This window comes from Eschrichtius robustus, chromosome 12 (genome assembly GCF_028021215.1).
Source record: "Eschrichtius robustus isolate mEscRob2 chromosome 12, mEscRob2.pri, whole genome shotgun sequence".
Lineage (NCBI taxonomy): Eukaryota > Metazoa > Chordata > Mammalia > Artiodactyla > Eschrichtiidae > Eschrichtius > Eschrichtius robustus.
The window spans coordinates 3,391,682-3,408,153 of record NC_090835.1 but is presented as its reverse complement, the minus strand read 5'-3'; the positions used below and the strand labels follow the sequence as shown (position 1 = coordinate 3,408,153).

Sequence of the window (16,472 nt, the reverse complement as noted above, 5' to 3'; positions counted from 1 at the left end):
GCCCTCTAGGCACCGGGGACACTCCCTCGGGTACAGTCGAGGGCACATGAGTGTCCGAAACCAGGGACCCAGAGACAGAGCCACACTCTGGGACACACACGTGCACAGCCAGGTACTCGGAGATACAGTCACACACACACAGGTTCACACAGACACACTCCAGGACACACAAGAGCAAACATCTGAAGACACAGCCACACAGGTATCACAGACACACACCAGAACACACACACGCACAGCCCAGGTCACAGAACAGCAGGCACACATTGGGACACACAAGTGCATGCTGCTGGGAACATGGAGAAACAGCCACCCTCAGAAACACACAGACACACACGGAGATACATGTAGACCCCCAGAGAGATCGAGACACCAGAACAGACACACACAAACACACACACCTGGCTCCCGCACGAGAAGCCCGAGCCCCTTCGCCCGAGAAACAATAACAGCCCCGCGGGGGGACTGAGCGGGCGACCCTCCGTCCGTCCCTGGGTGGTGAAAGGGGCGCCGGAACGGGGTCCCTGGGCGGGGAGGAGGTCGGGGCTAGCTGGGGCGCGGGGATGGGGAGGGGGCTCCGCGCGCCCGGCTCCCTCTCCCTCGGTACCTGGGGCGGCCGCGGCGCTGCACTCGGCTGCGCTCGGTTCCGCTCACCGAGGGCTGCCAGCCGGCTCGATCTCTGGCCCGCGGGGTCCGCGCTCGGCGCTCCCTCTAGGCTGGGCTCGGCCTCTGAGCTCGCGGTCCTCGGGACTCGGCGCCGGCCAGCGAGCTGTGCTGCAGCCAGGACCCGAAGCTCGGCGCTGGCGGCGGCGCGGAGGAAGCGGTAATTTATAAGCGGCTTCTTCCTGACCTCGCGTGTCTGTTGTCTGAGCAGGCAGCTCTCAGCATCACCCATCCTGCTGGGTGGAAAAATACCAGCTTGGCCGGGGCGGGGGCGGGGCGGGGGCGGGGCCGGGGCGCGAGCCCCGCCCCACACGCGGACACACATACACACACACACACGCACACACACGCACGCACACACACCGCACACGCACGCGCGCTCGGGCTCGGACACAAAGAGCCCGGGCTCGCCGAGCGCGCGTGCACACACTCTCATGCGGCGGGCGAGCACTCGGTCCCCTGCCTACCCCCTTAGAGCGCTCTTTTCGAGGAAGCCCTTTACTTCCAAACCCTGGAGCCAAGGAGTGAGTGCAGCGGGTCCTCAGCCCCCTCCTGTCTTCCGATTAGGAACGAGAGAGCCCACGACGCCTACTCGCTCCCTCCCAACACGAGCCACCAAGCTCACCACTCGGCACCCCCACCTGGCTCATGGGGTGGGGCCAGGGCTCCTTGAGTGGTGAGGTCTGAGGCACTCCACTGCGTCTTCCTGGGCGGCAGCCAGGTTCTCTGAGCCTCTGTATGCAGCCCCCAACCCGCCCCCCCTCACAAAACCAGGCACAGCCACTCCACCCTCCCGCCTCCCCCAGGCCAGAGGGTGACCTGAGAAAGTGATGTGAAACCACCCCGGCTTCTTGGCTTTGCCCTGGCTGGGTGACCTTGGGGGACTACTCAGGCTCTCTTCCTTACCTCAGTTTCCTCATCTGTAAAATGGAAATATGAATAATGGAATTTATCTTCTCTGGCTGCTATGAAGACCCAAGGTTAACAGTGCAAAGAGCTCAGAAGAGCTCCTGGCACATAAGTGCCAAGTGAGAGTCTATTTTTAAATGAAAATGGGGAATGTGGGACTTCCCTGCTGGCACAGTGGTTAAGAATCCGCCTGCCAATGCAGGGGACATGGGTTCGAGCCCTGGTCCGGGAAGATCCCACATGCAGAGGAGCAACTAAACCCGTGCGCCACAACTACTGAGCCTATGCTCTGGAGCCCGCGAGCCACAGCTACCGAGCCCAAGTGCCACAACTACTGAAGCCCGCGCGCCTAGAGCCAGTGCTCTGCAACAAGAGAAGCCACCACAGTGAGAAGCCCGTGCACCGCAATGAGGTGTAGCCCCCTCTCGTCGCAACTAGAGAAAGCCCGCGTGCAGCAAGGAAGACCCAACACAGCCAAAAATAAATACAATTTTTTAAAAATGGGGAATGTGCCATTATTCTCGTCCTTATTTGCATGAGCAGGTCCTCAGAGACCACGTTCCACATCCACACCCTGGCCAGGCCTGAGGGAAGTGCTGTGGAACTTCCAGCATGCCCTTCCCCTCTCTGAGCCCTGTGCTGGTCTCACTTTCTCTCACTCCGTCTCTGCACCTGGGAGGCTGTGTGCAGAGAACCTTTTAGATTGAGGTTGAAAGAAGAAATGCCAAACAGGCCCCATAGAGAGCCATCCCCGTTGCCAGACCTGGCCCAGCCTGTATCCACCTCCTGAAAGCGCTGGGTAACACCCTCTTTGGAGCGGCCCCAGAAGGCATACAGGCATGCGAGGGGCAGGATTCCGTGGGTGACCCTTCATCTCTCCCCGGTTTCCTCACTGAGGCTCCTGCTCTCTGGCGCCATCTTGACTTTCTAGAGGCTCTGCCCCCACGGCAGCTCCAGCCAAGCCAGACACTGGCACATACCCTCCTGCACCTTCCTCCAGAGCCTTCCCTGCCCTTCTCTGCTGGCCCAGGCGCCCCTTCCTCCAGGAAGCACCGAGGGACCAGCAGTGCCTCTAGCACCCCAGCCACCCCGGGTGGCATCTACTCTGGGCACCTCAGCTCTCTCCTTTGCGTTCAGAGTAACTGCCCCCCTTTTACAGGTGAGGAAACCAAAGCTGGAGATCGAGCGACTGCGTCCCCACCCCTGTCCCCTTCTCCTGATGTGCGTGAGGCTCCCCCGTGAGCTGAAGGAGCAGATGGCAAGCAAAAACTCCCCAGACCCCCTGTGTGTCACTGCACACAGCGCCAAGTGGCAGGTCACAGTGCAGGGAAGTGACCCTGGAGTTGAGGTTTGAACCACCAGGAGGCTGTGACTAAGCCCGAGGGTTGAGGGGAGGGGAGAGGGAGCATGTTCCAGGAAGAGGAATCTGCTGTGCGTAGGCCTGCTGGCAGGAGTGGGGGGCCCTAAGCAAAGGTAACGTGGGCCTGAGCGTCGCAGGGAGTGAGCAAGGGCAGTGAAGGCCACTGGACCTGTGATGGGGAGTGGCATGTCCAGGGCTGCCGTTTGGAAGGCCTGTTGGATCGGCTGACCTCCAGGTGGGCCAGTGCAGTGCAGACGCTATCGGTGCAGGACCACGGATGAGGCCCTTTCAACCATCTGCCTTCTTCCTCTAGACCATCAACTCCACGAGGGACAGGACCTTATCCTTTGTACCTCCATCGAGACCTGGGCCTGGCACACAGCAGGTACTCAACAAATGTTCGTTGCATTTATTTTAACGAACACTTGTATGGCACTTAGCTACATGCCGGGCGCTGTACAATGCATTTAAATATCTTAACCTGCCGAATCCTTGCAACCACCCTGTGAGGTTGGTACTATTAATCTCCCCCATTTTACAGAAAGGAAAACTGAGCCACAGAGAAATTAAGTTACTTGCCCAAGGTCACTCAGCAGGCCATCTAGTTCCAGAGGCCACACACTCTTAACTGAAGGGATTCTGGGGCCTTTAGTGGTTGCCAGACCACAACCCAACCCCAGAGGGCAGGAGAGGGAGAGGGAGAGGGAGAGGAGGAGGAGGAGGAGGAGGAAAGGCACCAGGAAATGCTCCAACCTCCACCCCAAGGCGAAGCAGCAAGAGGCAGAGAAGGGCCGGGTGAGGTGGGGAGAGCCAGCATGGAGGCCAGAGACCCCCAGGTTCCAACCCCCTTCTGCTGGGACTTGGGCCTGCATGCCGGCTCTCTGGGCCTCAGTTTCCTCATCCATAATAGGAGATCATAGTCCGGACTCATTGAGCCATTGTGACAAGAGGTCTCAAACTTGCGGGGGCTGGTGTTTCTGCACTGAATCCGGCTCCCAGATGTACTTCTTTGGCCTCCACTGCGCTTTAAAATATTTTGAGTTAATTGCCGTGAATGAAAGTTTGGAAGAGTTGACATTTTACAACAGACTTGAATGTCTGCTTTCTCTGGAAAAGGTGGCAAGATGGAGCCACCTCAGGGCACTTACCTACTGTCACTTGGAGCCGAGAGGCATCAACCACCCCCTCACATGGGGATGCGGCTTCCCCAGGGGCCAGTCCCCACCGGGCCAGTTCCCTGCGAAGGGCTGAGTGTGAGACCCGGGTGTCCTTTGTGCACGTCCCTGTCCCCCTGCCACGGTGGGGTGTCTGAAGCTCCAGGACAAGGCTGTGAGCACCAAGGAAGTGAACATGTTGGCAGGAGGAGGGACCTTCAAGGAAACCCAGGCAGAGGTTTCCTTCAGAAGCGGCATCCTGGCCTGAAATTCCGTGGGGACTAACTCCTCCCATTCCAAGAACAGAAATCGATTGCGGGGAGAGCTCACGGAAGGCCCTGGACTCAAAGGCAGTGAATGAGATTTTGAAAAGGCTGCTCGATGATGCTTTTCTCAGAAGCTGGCAATAATAACGTAAAATCGATCCAGGGCTTTGAACAAAACCCTTTGTCCCTTGCCAGGGAATAGTTCGTCTCATCCATCTATCAGGCAACCAACAAGAGTTGCTGAAATACTGCTAGGATCCAGCCATGCTGGGCCATCTGGCCAGTGCAGGGAGGCCCTGGCACCAGCCCTGCCGAGGGTCATCTGGCCGGCCTCCATGCCTCTCAGAACCTCATTCCCTGAAGAGAGGAAGGGATGGTGATGGAATGGCCGAGTGGCCCCATCCTGGTCACTTTCTCCTGGGCACGGCCGTGTCCACATCTCTGGACGTGGACGGACAGATGGTGGCACCACAGAGGCTTTATCGGCACATCTAGCCTCAGGAATCTGCTTCCCGCCCACCCACCCTCCTCCTATCTGTTGCCAAATCCCACCCTCATCTCTCAGGGGCTGTGTGACCCAGAGGGAATCGTGTAACCTCTCTGTGCCTCAGTTTCCCCATTTGTAAAACCAGACTGGTCAGACCCCCTATGCCATGTTGTTGTGAGGAGTAAGTGGAGACTCACACAGAGCGCTGCACACAGTCTAGCCTTTGGTTAACCGGACGCTCGCCCACCCTCCCGCCTGCGTGTCTTGGGCTTTTCTACCTCCTGGCCTTCACCCACGCCTTTCCCTCCCCCATGCTGTTCCTTCTCCCAAAGCACTTTGCCCATTGCCCTCCAGCAGCCTGGATCTCAGCCCGACTGGGAGCACCCAGTAGGCAGGGGTCCCTGGCAGTGCCCAGCACAAGGCCGGAGCACAGAGGATCCCAGGAAGCCCTTGCCTTGATGTGGTGGTCAGTGGGTGGCAGGCCGTCAGGGTGCCCTTCCCCCTCTCCCTTGGTGGGAACAGCAGATCTGCCCCAGGGAAGGGGACAGTGTCAGTGCAGGAGACAAACCTGTGGGGAGGGAACACGTGCGCCTGTGTATTCACTCACCACGCAGCTCAGCTGTCCAGGTCCTCAGCTCCCCAGGCCAGGCCACCCTCATCTCCCTCTGGTGACTGCAGGTCTCCTCCCTGTGTCCCCTCCTGCCCGGCCCATCTCCACTCGGCAGCTGGAGGGATCCAGGACTCTCCTCCATGGCTGGTGAGGCAGGAATGGCACAGAGGCTGCAGAAAACAGTTCAGCAATTTCTCATAAGGTTAAAAATCCACTTCAACGATCTGCCAGCAATTCTATGCCTCGGCATTGACCGAAGAGAAATGAAAACAGACGCCCACACAGGACTGTACAAGCATGTGAATGGCAGCACTATTCCCAAGAACCAAAAGACGGAACATCCATAGGAGGACTATGCAAAATAGACAAACAGATGGAGGACTCCTGAGATGCCCCAAACCAGGGGCGATCGCCGAAACACCAGGCACCACAGACCACCGTTTCAATGGCCATTTATATGGACTCTAAATCAGGAGTGCGAATCTATGGCCTTGGAAATAGGAGCAGTGGTTGCCCCTGGGGCGGCGGAGGGGCTGGCTGGAAGGACCACCTTCTGGGTTGGAATGGTGCCATCTCCTGATCTGGTGAAGCCTCCTCAGGTGTGTACATCTGCAAACACCCATACACGTTAGATCTGAACGTATCACTCAATGCGATGAATACCTCAGTAAAAATCTAATGGAAGAGCCCCAGAGCCCCTGAGTTCTTCCTGCTTTGAACCAGCCCACACACTGCCCGCTGGCCCCATGCCCACACTCCTCACAGCCTCTGATAACCCCCCCACCCACCCCCCACCCCCCCCGCTCTGTCACTCACCTCTTCCTCCCCTCCAGCCACACACACAGCCCTTCAGGCTTCCCTCAAACCCCAGACTCCTTTGCTCAGGGTCTTCGCTGGCTGCTCCCCGTCCCGGAATACTTTCCCCCCAGCCCTTCCCGGACTGGCTCCTTCACATCATTTAGGCCAATGTCTCCTCCCTGGTTATATTTTCACCCTGACTCAGAGAACCATGTCAGTGTACCTTGATCGCTTTTATGTCCACCTGTTCATATCTGCTTCCACATCTGGGCTGCCTGCTTCACACAGCAGGGCTGAGTCAGCTGGGTCCCAGGGCCTAGAGCAGTGCCTGGCCCTTGGTAGGTGCCCCCAGACCTCTGCTGAACGAATGAATGGGACCGCAGCCACCTACAGATGCCTCGCCACCCCTGTGCTGGGTACCCTCTCTTACACACTCAGGTCCACAAACTGTAAAACTAACCGTTTGTGTAGCTGGGGTTAAAGCCCCTCCCTCCCCCATCTTCAAGACTGTGCTTTCAACCCCACATGGAAGCTCCTCCCCGGAGAGAACTGGATCCAAGCACCGAGGGGTCTTTAATGGCTCTGTAGCCCTGAGGGTCTCTGCTTCTCAGTGCCTCGGTCTCCCCATCTGTGGCATGAATGGCTAGCCAAGGTGACCTAGGTTGGACCCTCAACTGCGAAGCGCATACAGTCTCCTGGGAACGGGCTCACAGGCAGATTCGACGGCACTGTCCGGCATGGGGCCTGACGCTCTGAATTTCTGATGTGCTCAGATGCCCCTGCTCCCCAGACCACGCTTGGAGTCATAAGAGTACAGAGAGGAGGCTCTCAAAGTGTGGCCCCCAGACCAGCAGCAATGCCTGGAAACCTGTGAGGAATGCCCGGTCCCAGGCCCCACCCAGCCCTCCCGAATCTGGAACTCTGGGTCAGGGCCAGCAATCATGTCTCCCCAGCCCTCCGACGGGCACTGCCGTGAGCAGATCCCCATCACCTGGGAAGCTTAAACAATCCTTCTATCTGGGTCCCACCCTCCCCCCAAAATCCTCATTTAATAGGAAATGAGGCTTTTTTTTTTTTTTTAAATGACGTTCTCCAGGCAATCTGAATGTCTCGTCAGAGTGGAGGATCCTTGACCCAGAGGGTGCTGGGCCTCTGGGAGCATCACTGTCTCCTAGACATACCCAGGCAGGCCTAATTCCTCTGCATTCCTGCCTAGGCCTCTCGCTGGCTGCCTTCTTATATTTGGTTATTTTTCCCTCCCTCCCCAAACACAACAATTCAAAATATTCCCAGCTCCCAGACAATAAACAAAGCTGAGGAGGCAAGCTCCCTGACTGTTTTGTTCCCACTTATGGCCTGATCCAAGACTGGCCTGATTGGGCCCTCAGGACTGGTCATCTGAGCCAGACGGGGTGGGCCCCTGGCATGCCAGCCGCCCCCGCTCCACTCCTGGAATCCCAGAATCCGTCAGCTCTAGGTGACCCCAGGCGCCCTCCGTGGCCACTTCTCCGGGAAAATGGAGGCTCAGAAAGGACAAGTGATTTGTCCCAGGACACACAGCAGTGCCAAGAAGGCCCCTCTTCTCTGTGATTTCTGGCTGTAGGGCAGATGTGTGGGCTCTGGGGGTCAGAGAGACGTGTGTTTGGTTCTAGGCTCTGCCCCTTACCAGCTGTGACCTTAGGCAAGGGACCAGTCCCTAACTGAACCTCGGTTTGTCCATCTGTAAAATGAGGATGGCACTAGAGCCCCTTCCAGGGTTACTGTGAAGGTCAGGGCTTGTACAAGGTGAGTCCTTATAATGATTCCATCATTCTGATTATTTTTGCCAAGTTGACAAAGCCAGCTGGCATGAGCAAGTGAGAGGACCATGTGGAGGACGGTGGGAAAGGGGGATATAGGAGGTTATCTGTCAGATCTCAGATGCCTGACCTGGGGTAAGAGGCTCGTTTTAGAGGATGGGAAGGGAAGAGACAGGTCTAGGTCTAGGTTACCAAGAGGGAGCCTAGTCAGGCCCTGGGGTAGGAGAGAAGCCAATGCCCTTCTTGTGCAAGTGGGGAAACCGAGGCAGTGAGGGCAGAGGTGGCTGCCACATGGGCCCTGATCCTGGTCTCCAGGGGTGTTATCATCGCTTGTGCTTAGACGCTATTTGCTGTTTTTGAGCCTGGTCTTCTCCACCTGTGTACAGAAAGCCTTGGGCCCAGCACATTCCTTAATTTGACAAATGCATTGTCCTCTATGGGTCGGGAGTTGAGAAAACAGAGATGACACCAGGCCATTCCTCACACTGGTGGGGCTGCCCCCAGGCTTCAAAGAGACCCACATGTATCTGTCTTGATATTGACAAATTACACATCAAGCTACTGCGCTGTTAACTAGAAGCTATCCTTCTCTCTCACCTTGGCAGGTGTATTTTCATGGCGAGCCAGGGGCCAGGTTTGAATGAAAATTTCTCAGTCTCCTTGGAGTTCTATACCTCAAGTGGGGGCAGGGGAGAACCCGTCCTCCGCCTGTGGCCATGGCTGGTGGCCCCCTCACCCCTCTCTTGCCACCCCTGGCTCCGCCCTCGCCCTTGAGCAGCTTTGCACACGCACCTATATGGACAACCCCGCCTCCCATTCCAGCTCAGCCACACCCGCACTCCCTCGCGGAGCCCCGCTTGTCCACCCTCGGGCTTGGTGCACACCGTGGACCTCTCCACCCTCAGGTGGATGGATGCGGGAGGGGCTGACAGTGGAGCACTCGGGGCTGGGGTACTGTAGAGTGCCGGCTCTGTATGTACACCTCCCTTTGACCCTGCAGAACCCTCATTCTGGGGGAAGGTGAGCAGCAGGGGAGGGTCCCAGAGAGGTCCTCCGAGGTGTGTGCCCCTCTGTCTGGGGCAGGAACAGTATGGCCTGCACACAGTTGTTGGGAAGATGAAATGGGTTAATGCAGGAACAGGACTCGGCTCATAAAAAGGCACAATTAGCGTTATGGCTGGCGATGTTGAAAACTCCCATGGCAGTTGAGGTTTGGCAGAGAAAGCAGGAGCTTGCAGCCTGGCAGGTGGAGAAAATCATTGTTTACTGAGCTTCTGCCATGTGCCAGGTGCTGAGGCAAACACTCACAGACATGACCTCAGAGGAAGGGACCCATTTCACAGATGAGGAAACTGAGGCTCAGAGATGATGAGCCACCCACCCAAGGCCACACAGTGGAGCTGGGATTTGAACTCAAGTGTATCAGATTCTATGTTCTAAGCCTTGCTCCTTCACAGGGGCCATAGCAGGCAATGGAAGCTAAGAGATGAAGAGAGAGAAGCAGAGGGAGAGGGAAGAGGGTGGCCACCTGGTCAGACGAAGGGGAAGGAGATGCCTGGTTTGGGGATGGGCCCCACGACCTCCATTGTTTAGCATGTGACTATATGTAACAGGACAAGGACGGCTGCCCGCATCGACCCTGATTTTCGATATGCACAGTCTAATGAATCAAGAAGTAAAAAAATCTTGTGATCATCACTTGAATTATAACCCTTGGTGTGAGCCAAGTTTCGCTCAGGTCCAATTGCCTTGAAGCATAGTAATAATTCTGCATGGCCTTCACTTGGCTACAACTGCTATGGGATTAGGACACACAGGCTGAGTCTGCTTGCTTGGCCTTCAGAGCTTATTGCCCCTACTCTGTGTCCCTGTGCTTGGTCCATGGCCACCCGAGCATGACCCGGGGCTGCTGGATGGGACCAAGAAGTCTCTCACATGTAATTTCCTGGAAAGCACATAGGAGTTCGGTTCAAATCCAACCTTGGCCACCAACACTGTGTGACCTTGGGCAAATCACTGAAGCTTTCTGGGCCTCAGTTTCCTCAAACATAAGAGGAGGATGGGCTTGGTGGGGGATGGCCACTCCTGAAATCCTAATCATTGGACACATCTCAGGATGAGGCATTTTCGGGTAATAAGGGAGTTTTCTCTCTTCAATTCTCATTTTCTCCCTCTGATACATGGAGAGGTCTCTGCTGGGCGCTTGTGTGTCTTCAATGCCCTCTGTCACCTGTTCATCTTCTTTTCCAACAAAGATATCCCCAGATCAGAGCCGTCAGGCAACTTCCTCCAGCTAGATTAGCCAGTTTTCATTGTCTTTACTTTTAAGGCACCTACTATTTATGGAAAGGATCGTGGTCTTCCATTTCTAGCAGCGATGGGAGATTTACTTTTTAGCAAAATGTGTGCTTTTTAGCAAAACGTGTTGTTTAAAAATGAGTCTGTTTGAAGGAAAAAAATTAAATGAGTAATGATTTAGGAGGTATATTAGTTTCCTAAGGTTGCCGTAACAAAGTACCACAAACTGGATGGCTTACAAACCACTAAAATGTTTTCTTTCACATTTCTGGAGGCCAGAAGTCTGAGATCAAGGTGTCGGCAGGGCTGTGCTCCCTCTGAGGCTCTGGGCAGAAACCTTCCTTGCCACTTCCTAGCTTCTGGTTGTTCCCATCAATCTTTGCCGTTTCTTGGTTTGCCGCTGTATTGCTCCCATCTCTGCTTCGGGGGTCACCTGGCCTTCTTTCCATGTGTCTCTGAGCTCACATGGCCACCCTCCTCTGCAGCCAAATATCCCTCTTCTTCTTCCTCTTTTTTTTTTTTTTTTTACATGTATTTATTTATTTATTTAGCCTGCACCGGGTCTTAGTTGCAGCATGCAGGCTTCTTAGTTGTGGCGTGCGGGACCTTTAGTTGCGGCATGCATGTGGGACCTAGTTCCTTGACCAGGTATGGAACCGGGCCCCCTGCATTGGGAGTGTGCAGTCTTACCCACTGGACCACCAGGGAAGTCCCCAAGTTTCCCTCTTCTTATAAGGACCCTGGTCACATTGGATAAAGGCCACCCTAATGTCCTCATCTTAAACTTGATGACATCTGCACAGACTCTATTTCTGAATAAGGTACTGAGGGTTAGGATTTCAACATATCTTTTTTGGGGACATAGTTCAACCCATAAGTGAGTTGTAGCAAAAGAAAAACTTGTACAGGGAGACCTACTTGACAAAGATTTGGGGAACTCTGCCCAGGACAAAGGAGCAGAGGAAAGGGAGCCAGGGGGCCAGGGTCCTGCCCCAGCCCTGCCCTCGTGACTGGGGGCACCTTGGGCAATCCCATCATCCCTCTCTGAGCCTCGGTTCCCTGGGGTTTTCAAACTGGGTTCCTCAGAGTCCCAAGGGGACCTGGGGAGGGTTGGTGGTGAAGGTCAAAGGGGGCAGGACCCCAGATCCCCTACATCACCATCACTTTGCTCCAACCATTACAGGGACAGTGGCAAAATATTTTGTTTGACAAAAAGCCACCAAAATAACTTAAAAACACTTAAAACCCATTGGGTTATCGGATTGTGGGATGCCTCCCAGCCCAACACATGCTGACTTGATTTGATTTGATTTTTTATAAATTTATTTATTTATTTATTTTTGGCTGCGTTGGGTCTTCGTTGCTTCGCACGGGCTTTCTCTAGTTGTGGCGAGCGGGGGCTACTCTTTGTTGCGGTGCGCGGGCTTCTCATTGTGGTGGCTTCTCTTGTTGCGGAGCATGGGCCCTAGGCACGTGGGCTTCAGTAGTTGTGGCACGTGGGCTCAGTAGTTGTGGCTCGCGGGCTCTAGGACGCAGGCTCAGTAGTTGTGGCGCACGGGCTTAGTTGCTCCGCAGCATGTGGGATCTTCCCGCACCAGGGCTCGAACCCGTGTCCCCTGCATTGGCAGGCGGATTCGTAACCACTGTGCCACCAGGGAAGTGCTCACGTGCTGATTTTAATTTATTCCCCTCCCCTGGCCTTGCTGCTCCCTTTTCTCTGGGGAGAAAGAGCCTCTTTGCACAGATTTCGCCCTCAGGAAGGTCCCGGTCTCAAATCTCCCCCCTTAACCCCACCAAAGAAGAACCCAAGGAGGCAGCTCGCCCTTGCTCCAGCCCACCCGGGACCTTTCCGTGCCCTTAACTTGCTGTTGAGTGTCTTCCTGCCTTGAGGAGTTGGTGCCCACTGTCCCCTCTGCTGGGAACCTTCTTCCTCCCCTTTCTTACCCAGTCAGTTTGCTCAAGCTTGGTCCCGCTCTCGGAGAAGTCTTCCCTGACCCTCCTAAACCAGCAAAGCCCCTCCCCTGTTTTATAATCTCTAGAATACGGTTCATCCCTGCCTATGCATCAGACTCACCTCGGAAGCATTTTTTAAATGCTGTTCCCCGGGACCCACTTCCTGAAACTTGATTCCTTTGGTCTGGTGTCAGGCCCAAGAATCTGCATTTTAACCTGCTCCCCACCTCATTCTAATACACAGCCAAGACTGAGAGCTGCTGAGTAATAATTACGATGATCCAAAGAATCCCTTATCTGTGCTTCTCATAGCCAACAATTTGTTGAAAAATGAAATTGAAAAACAAAAAAACTGATTTAGTGGGAAAACTTGAAATTCTATGAAGCTGTCTGGAAACTTGAGCCCAGGTGCCTTGAATAGTCAAGCTCCACCATAGAAAAATCAGTCTGATGGATGGGGGCTGCTCTAGCCCCGAGGGGTGACGTGTACTATGTGGTATATGCATCACGTGGCTTTTCTAATCCCCAGTCACATTGGGACTCGGCCCTTGGAGAGAGGACTGAGGGCCCTAGGCTATAGTTGGTGATGGCTACCATTTCTGGACAATGTTGCATCTGCCCAGCCCAGAGAGAAGCACTTTATGTGCTTGTCTTCCTGAATCTCTGTCACCTTCCGGTGAGGAAAGCATCATCTTCAATCCCATCTTACAGAGGAGGAAACCGAGGCCCAGAGAGAGCAGCAGCTTGCCCAAGGCCTGACCCTTACTGGGAAGCAGGAAGGCTGGGCTCTACACAGGCAGGCTCCAAAGCCTCATTTTTCTCAGCCTTGGCCCTTAGGACACCCCCAGGGGAAACACCGAGGGCTCTTGTCGGTGGCACCTGTGTGCCCTGCTAGTCTGGGCAGGAACCATTGCCGGTCATCGGATGCCTGGGCCTGGCACATGCTGGCTACTCCGATTCCCAGTGGGCTGGGCCAGCAAGACTGGAGCCAGGCAGTCGGGTGGGGAGGCCACTGTGCTCCCCTCTCTTGGAGGGAGGCCTGCACTTGGAGCGGCGCCCTGCTGCTTTGGCCACCCTTCAAACCTCAGGGACGGATTTAGTGTCCTTAATCCTCCTCTTGAGTCAAGCGCCTGCTTGTCACCGGCCTGCCTGGGACCCCTCTGAACAGCCTCTTCGGTGAGGCCTGCCTTTCCGAGCTCGAAGGCCCACAGGTCTGGGTCTGTGGGAGGGTCAGTGGGCTGGAGTCCACCCGGCTGTTTTGTCACTACCAGCCTCCTTTGTAAAATGAAGACTGTCTCCGCAGCAGATTGGAAGATGACCTTGATGCTTTGCAGTCCTCCCCATTAAGAGGTGGGGTCTGCTGCTACCACTGTCATGCGGGGCTGCCCTGTGACTTGCTCAGGCTAACAGAATGCAGCGGGAGTGACGAAGTGCCGGTTTCAAGTCTGGGCCACGAGAGGCCTTGCAGCTTCTGCTCTTGCTGTCTCAGAACCTTTCCCCTGCCACGTGAAAAAGCCCAGCTAGCCCACTGGCAGATGAGAGGCCATGTGGAGAAGCCCACCAGCTGACCATAGACTCAGGCCAGCAGAGAACCACCCAGCTGAGCCAAGCCCAAATTGCTAACCCATGGGATTGTGAGCCAAATAAGTCGCTACTATTTTAAGCCACTTAGTTTCCAGATGTTTGTTACGCAGCTAGAGCTAACTAATACCTCCTCTTCCAATCCTCTTTGGCTGGGGAGGAGTAAGGAACACTTTGGACAGTGCCTGCCACAGAGAGGAGGCCCACTAAGTGCTGGTCTTCTCCTGCTCCTGTGTCAAAGGTGAAAGAAAGAAGGTGAGGCCTCTTGTGGGGTTGGTGATTTTTACCACCAATGTTATCTCACCTGAGATTGGTTCCCTTCTCCATGTCTTAGTTATAGAGGGTCTCCTGTTGGTGGCTCAGGGTTAGGTACCCTTCAGGCCCTTCTTGACTAGTGTTTTAGATCCCAGGGAATCCATGGGAACACCCAGGAGAGAGCATGTTGAGAGAGAAGGGAACCCCAGCCTTGAAGGAGTGGACCTCAGAAGAGGAGCTCATAAAGGGGCCTGAAGACGAGTGGGGGGATTGAGGGAAGAGGGCATGTCCTGGGAGCCCAGGGAAGAGCATGGGAATCATGAAGGAGGAGGAGGGGTTAACCGAGTCAGTGGAAGAGGACTGACAGTGACAACTGGATGTGTCCACCTGGAGGCCAGCCATCAATGGCCCTGGAGATGGGATTCCGTGGAGTGCAGGGGATGGAAGTCTGAGCACAGTGGCTCAGGGAGTGAGCTGGTGAGCAAGGGAAGGCATGCAGTGTGGACATATTATGTTCCCAAATATTCTCTTATGTATGCATTTCTTCAGTTCCATTAGGAGCACCTCCTATGCCCCGAGGGTCTGAGGGATACAGAAGTAAACAAACAGTACAGTCTACATCTTCAAGAAACATGAGATCCATGAGGAGACACAGAGACCATGGATGAATGAATAAATGAACCAATGAGTGAGTGAAATCTTCTTGGGTAAATGCCCCCAAGGGCTAGCCTTTCGCCCCAGCATAGCACTGGGGCCTAGCACACAGGCTCTGGGGTAGGACAGCCCCAGCTCTCATACGTCCAAGCTGTGTGACCTTGGGCAAATGACCTCACCTCTCTGGGCTATGGCCTCTTCACCTGTGCAGTGGAGCTGTGGTAGCTTCAGGCTCTTTGGTGAGAAGGAGCAGGGGGACCTCGAGGAGGGAGGGCTCCGTGATCAGCACGTGGGTGGGAGAGGCTCCCCTTGGCTGGCGGATCCCCCAGGGAGCTGTGAGTTTGATCTTTTTGTTTTTGTGAAACACACCTGACCAGGTGAACGCCTGTTTTTTTGTTTGTTTGTTTGTTTTTAAGAAGGGGAAAAGAAAGTGGGGGAAGGGTTGTGTGTGGAGTGGAGGAAGGACGGTGAGGGGCAGGAGGGACACGGGACAGGGTAACGGTGGCGGGAAGGCTCCTGAGCCCTGCCCTAGTGCAGCTCCTATTCTCAGCTCTCCGACCGCGTTAGTTCATTTAATCCTCACGGAAGCCCAGTGAGGCAGGTGCTGCAATCATCTGCACTTTGCCAACAGGGAAATGAAGCAATCCACCCCATGTGACAGAACCTGGGAGGAGAGCAGGACTGGAATCCTGGCGGCCTGATTCCAGAGCGGTTGGGGAAGGGGGTGGCTGTCTGAGCAGACAGAGCCTGGGATCAGGAGCTCACAGCCTTGGGTTGGGGCCCGGAACTGCCACAGACTTGCTGTGGGACCCTGGCCCTCTTCGGACCTTGGTTACCCTATCTGTGCCAGAAAGGGGCTAAGCCCAGCCATCTTGAATTCCTAGAGGGTCCCCTCTCTTGGCCTCTTCCTGATCTTCACTGGGGCTTAAATGCCCCACCCAGTCAGCCCCCCGCCGCGTCAGTCCCTGTCCCCAGGCCATGGGGATGTAATGCCAAGGCCCGTCCCTGACTCAGGCCCTGCCTCCTGCCCGGCCTCTGCCAGAACCCTCCTCACTGGCTCACTTCCACTTGAGCCCCCGGGGAAAAGCCAACTCAACATGTCACTCTCTTGCTAAAGAACCTTCAGGGGCTCCTTATTGCCCTTCAAATGATCAAATCCCTCAGCCCAGCCCTCAAGTTCTCACAAGCCTACCTCTCCACCAGGACTGCCAGCTGCCTCCCCTAAACTCTTCTGACCAGCCACATGAAAGGATTCTCTTTCCTTTAGGCTTTTCCCACTGTTATGCCTTTGCTTGAGCAGCCCCTCTGTGGGTCCATCCCCCCATTCCCCAGGCCAAGCAGAGGGCTCCTTCTGAATTAGGGGACAGAGCTCGGTAATTTGTCTCACCATTGTGCATTTTGCGCAATTACTCCTGAGCTCCTTGAGGCTGGGGGCAGAGTCTGGCCCTCTTTGTACCCCCTGCACCCCTGCACCACCTCCCCAGGCTCACGGGGAGGATGGAACAGTGGTGGGCTCTCAGCCCAAGAAGCCACAGGAGATAAGCCTCAGTGGAATCCCGGTGTCCTAACAGGGGACTATCAGGCAGCAGAGACTTAGCATCTAGGGCTAAGGGGCCTCCAAACCTGAGCGAACCTGAGAAGCCGGCAAGCCCCCCCATCCTGCACCCAAAGCATCTCAGAAGATG

The 16,472-nt window shown here is 55.4% G+C and overlaps 1 protein-coding gene across 4 annotated transcripts in view; it reads right to left on the bottom strand.

Annotated features, from left to right (window-relative positions):
• SLC6A6 (solute carrier family 6 member 6) overlaps positions 1-5,536 on the bottom strand; it is an 84,763-nt gene extending 79,227 nt beyond the window's left edge. The window contains exon 1 of one of the 4 annotated variants that reach the window (XM_068557425.1): positions 5,447-5,536. Coding sequence is in view for 1 of the 4 variants with exons in the window: in XM_068557424.1 (XP_068413525.1) it covers positions 5,447-5,498 (52 nt within the window). In the remaining 3 variants the exon portion in view is untranslated. Of the gene's footprint in view, positions 1-607; positions 851-5,446 lie in introns of those variants that run through there. The other 3 variants (XM_068557424.1, XM_068557426.1, XM_068557427.1) reach the window with 3 other exon arrangements.
• Positions 5,537-16,472: the final 10,936 nt, after the last annotated feature.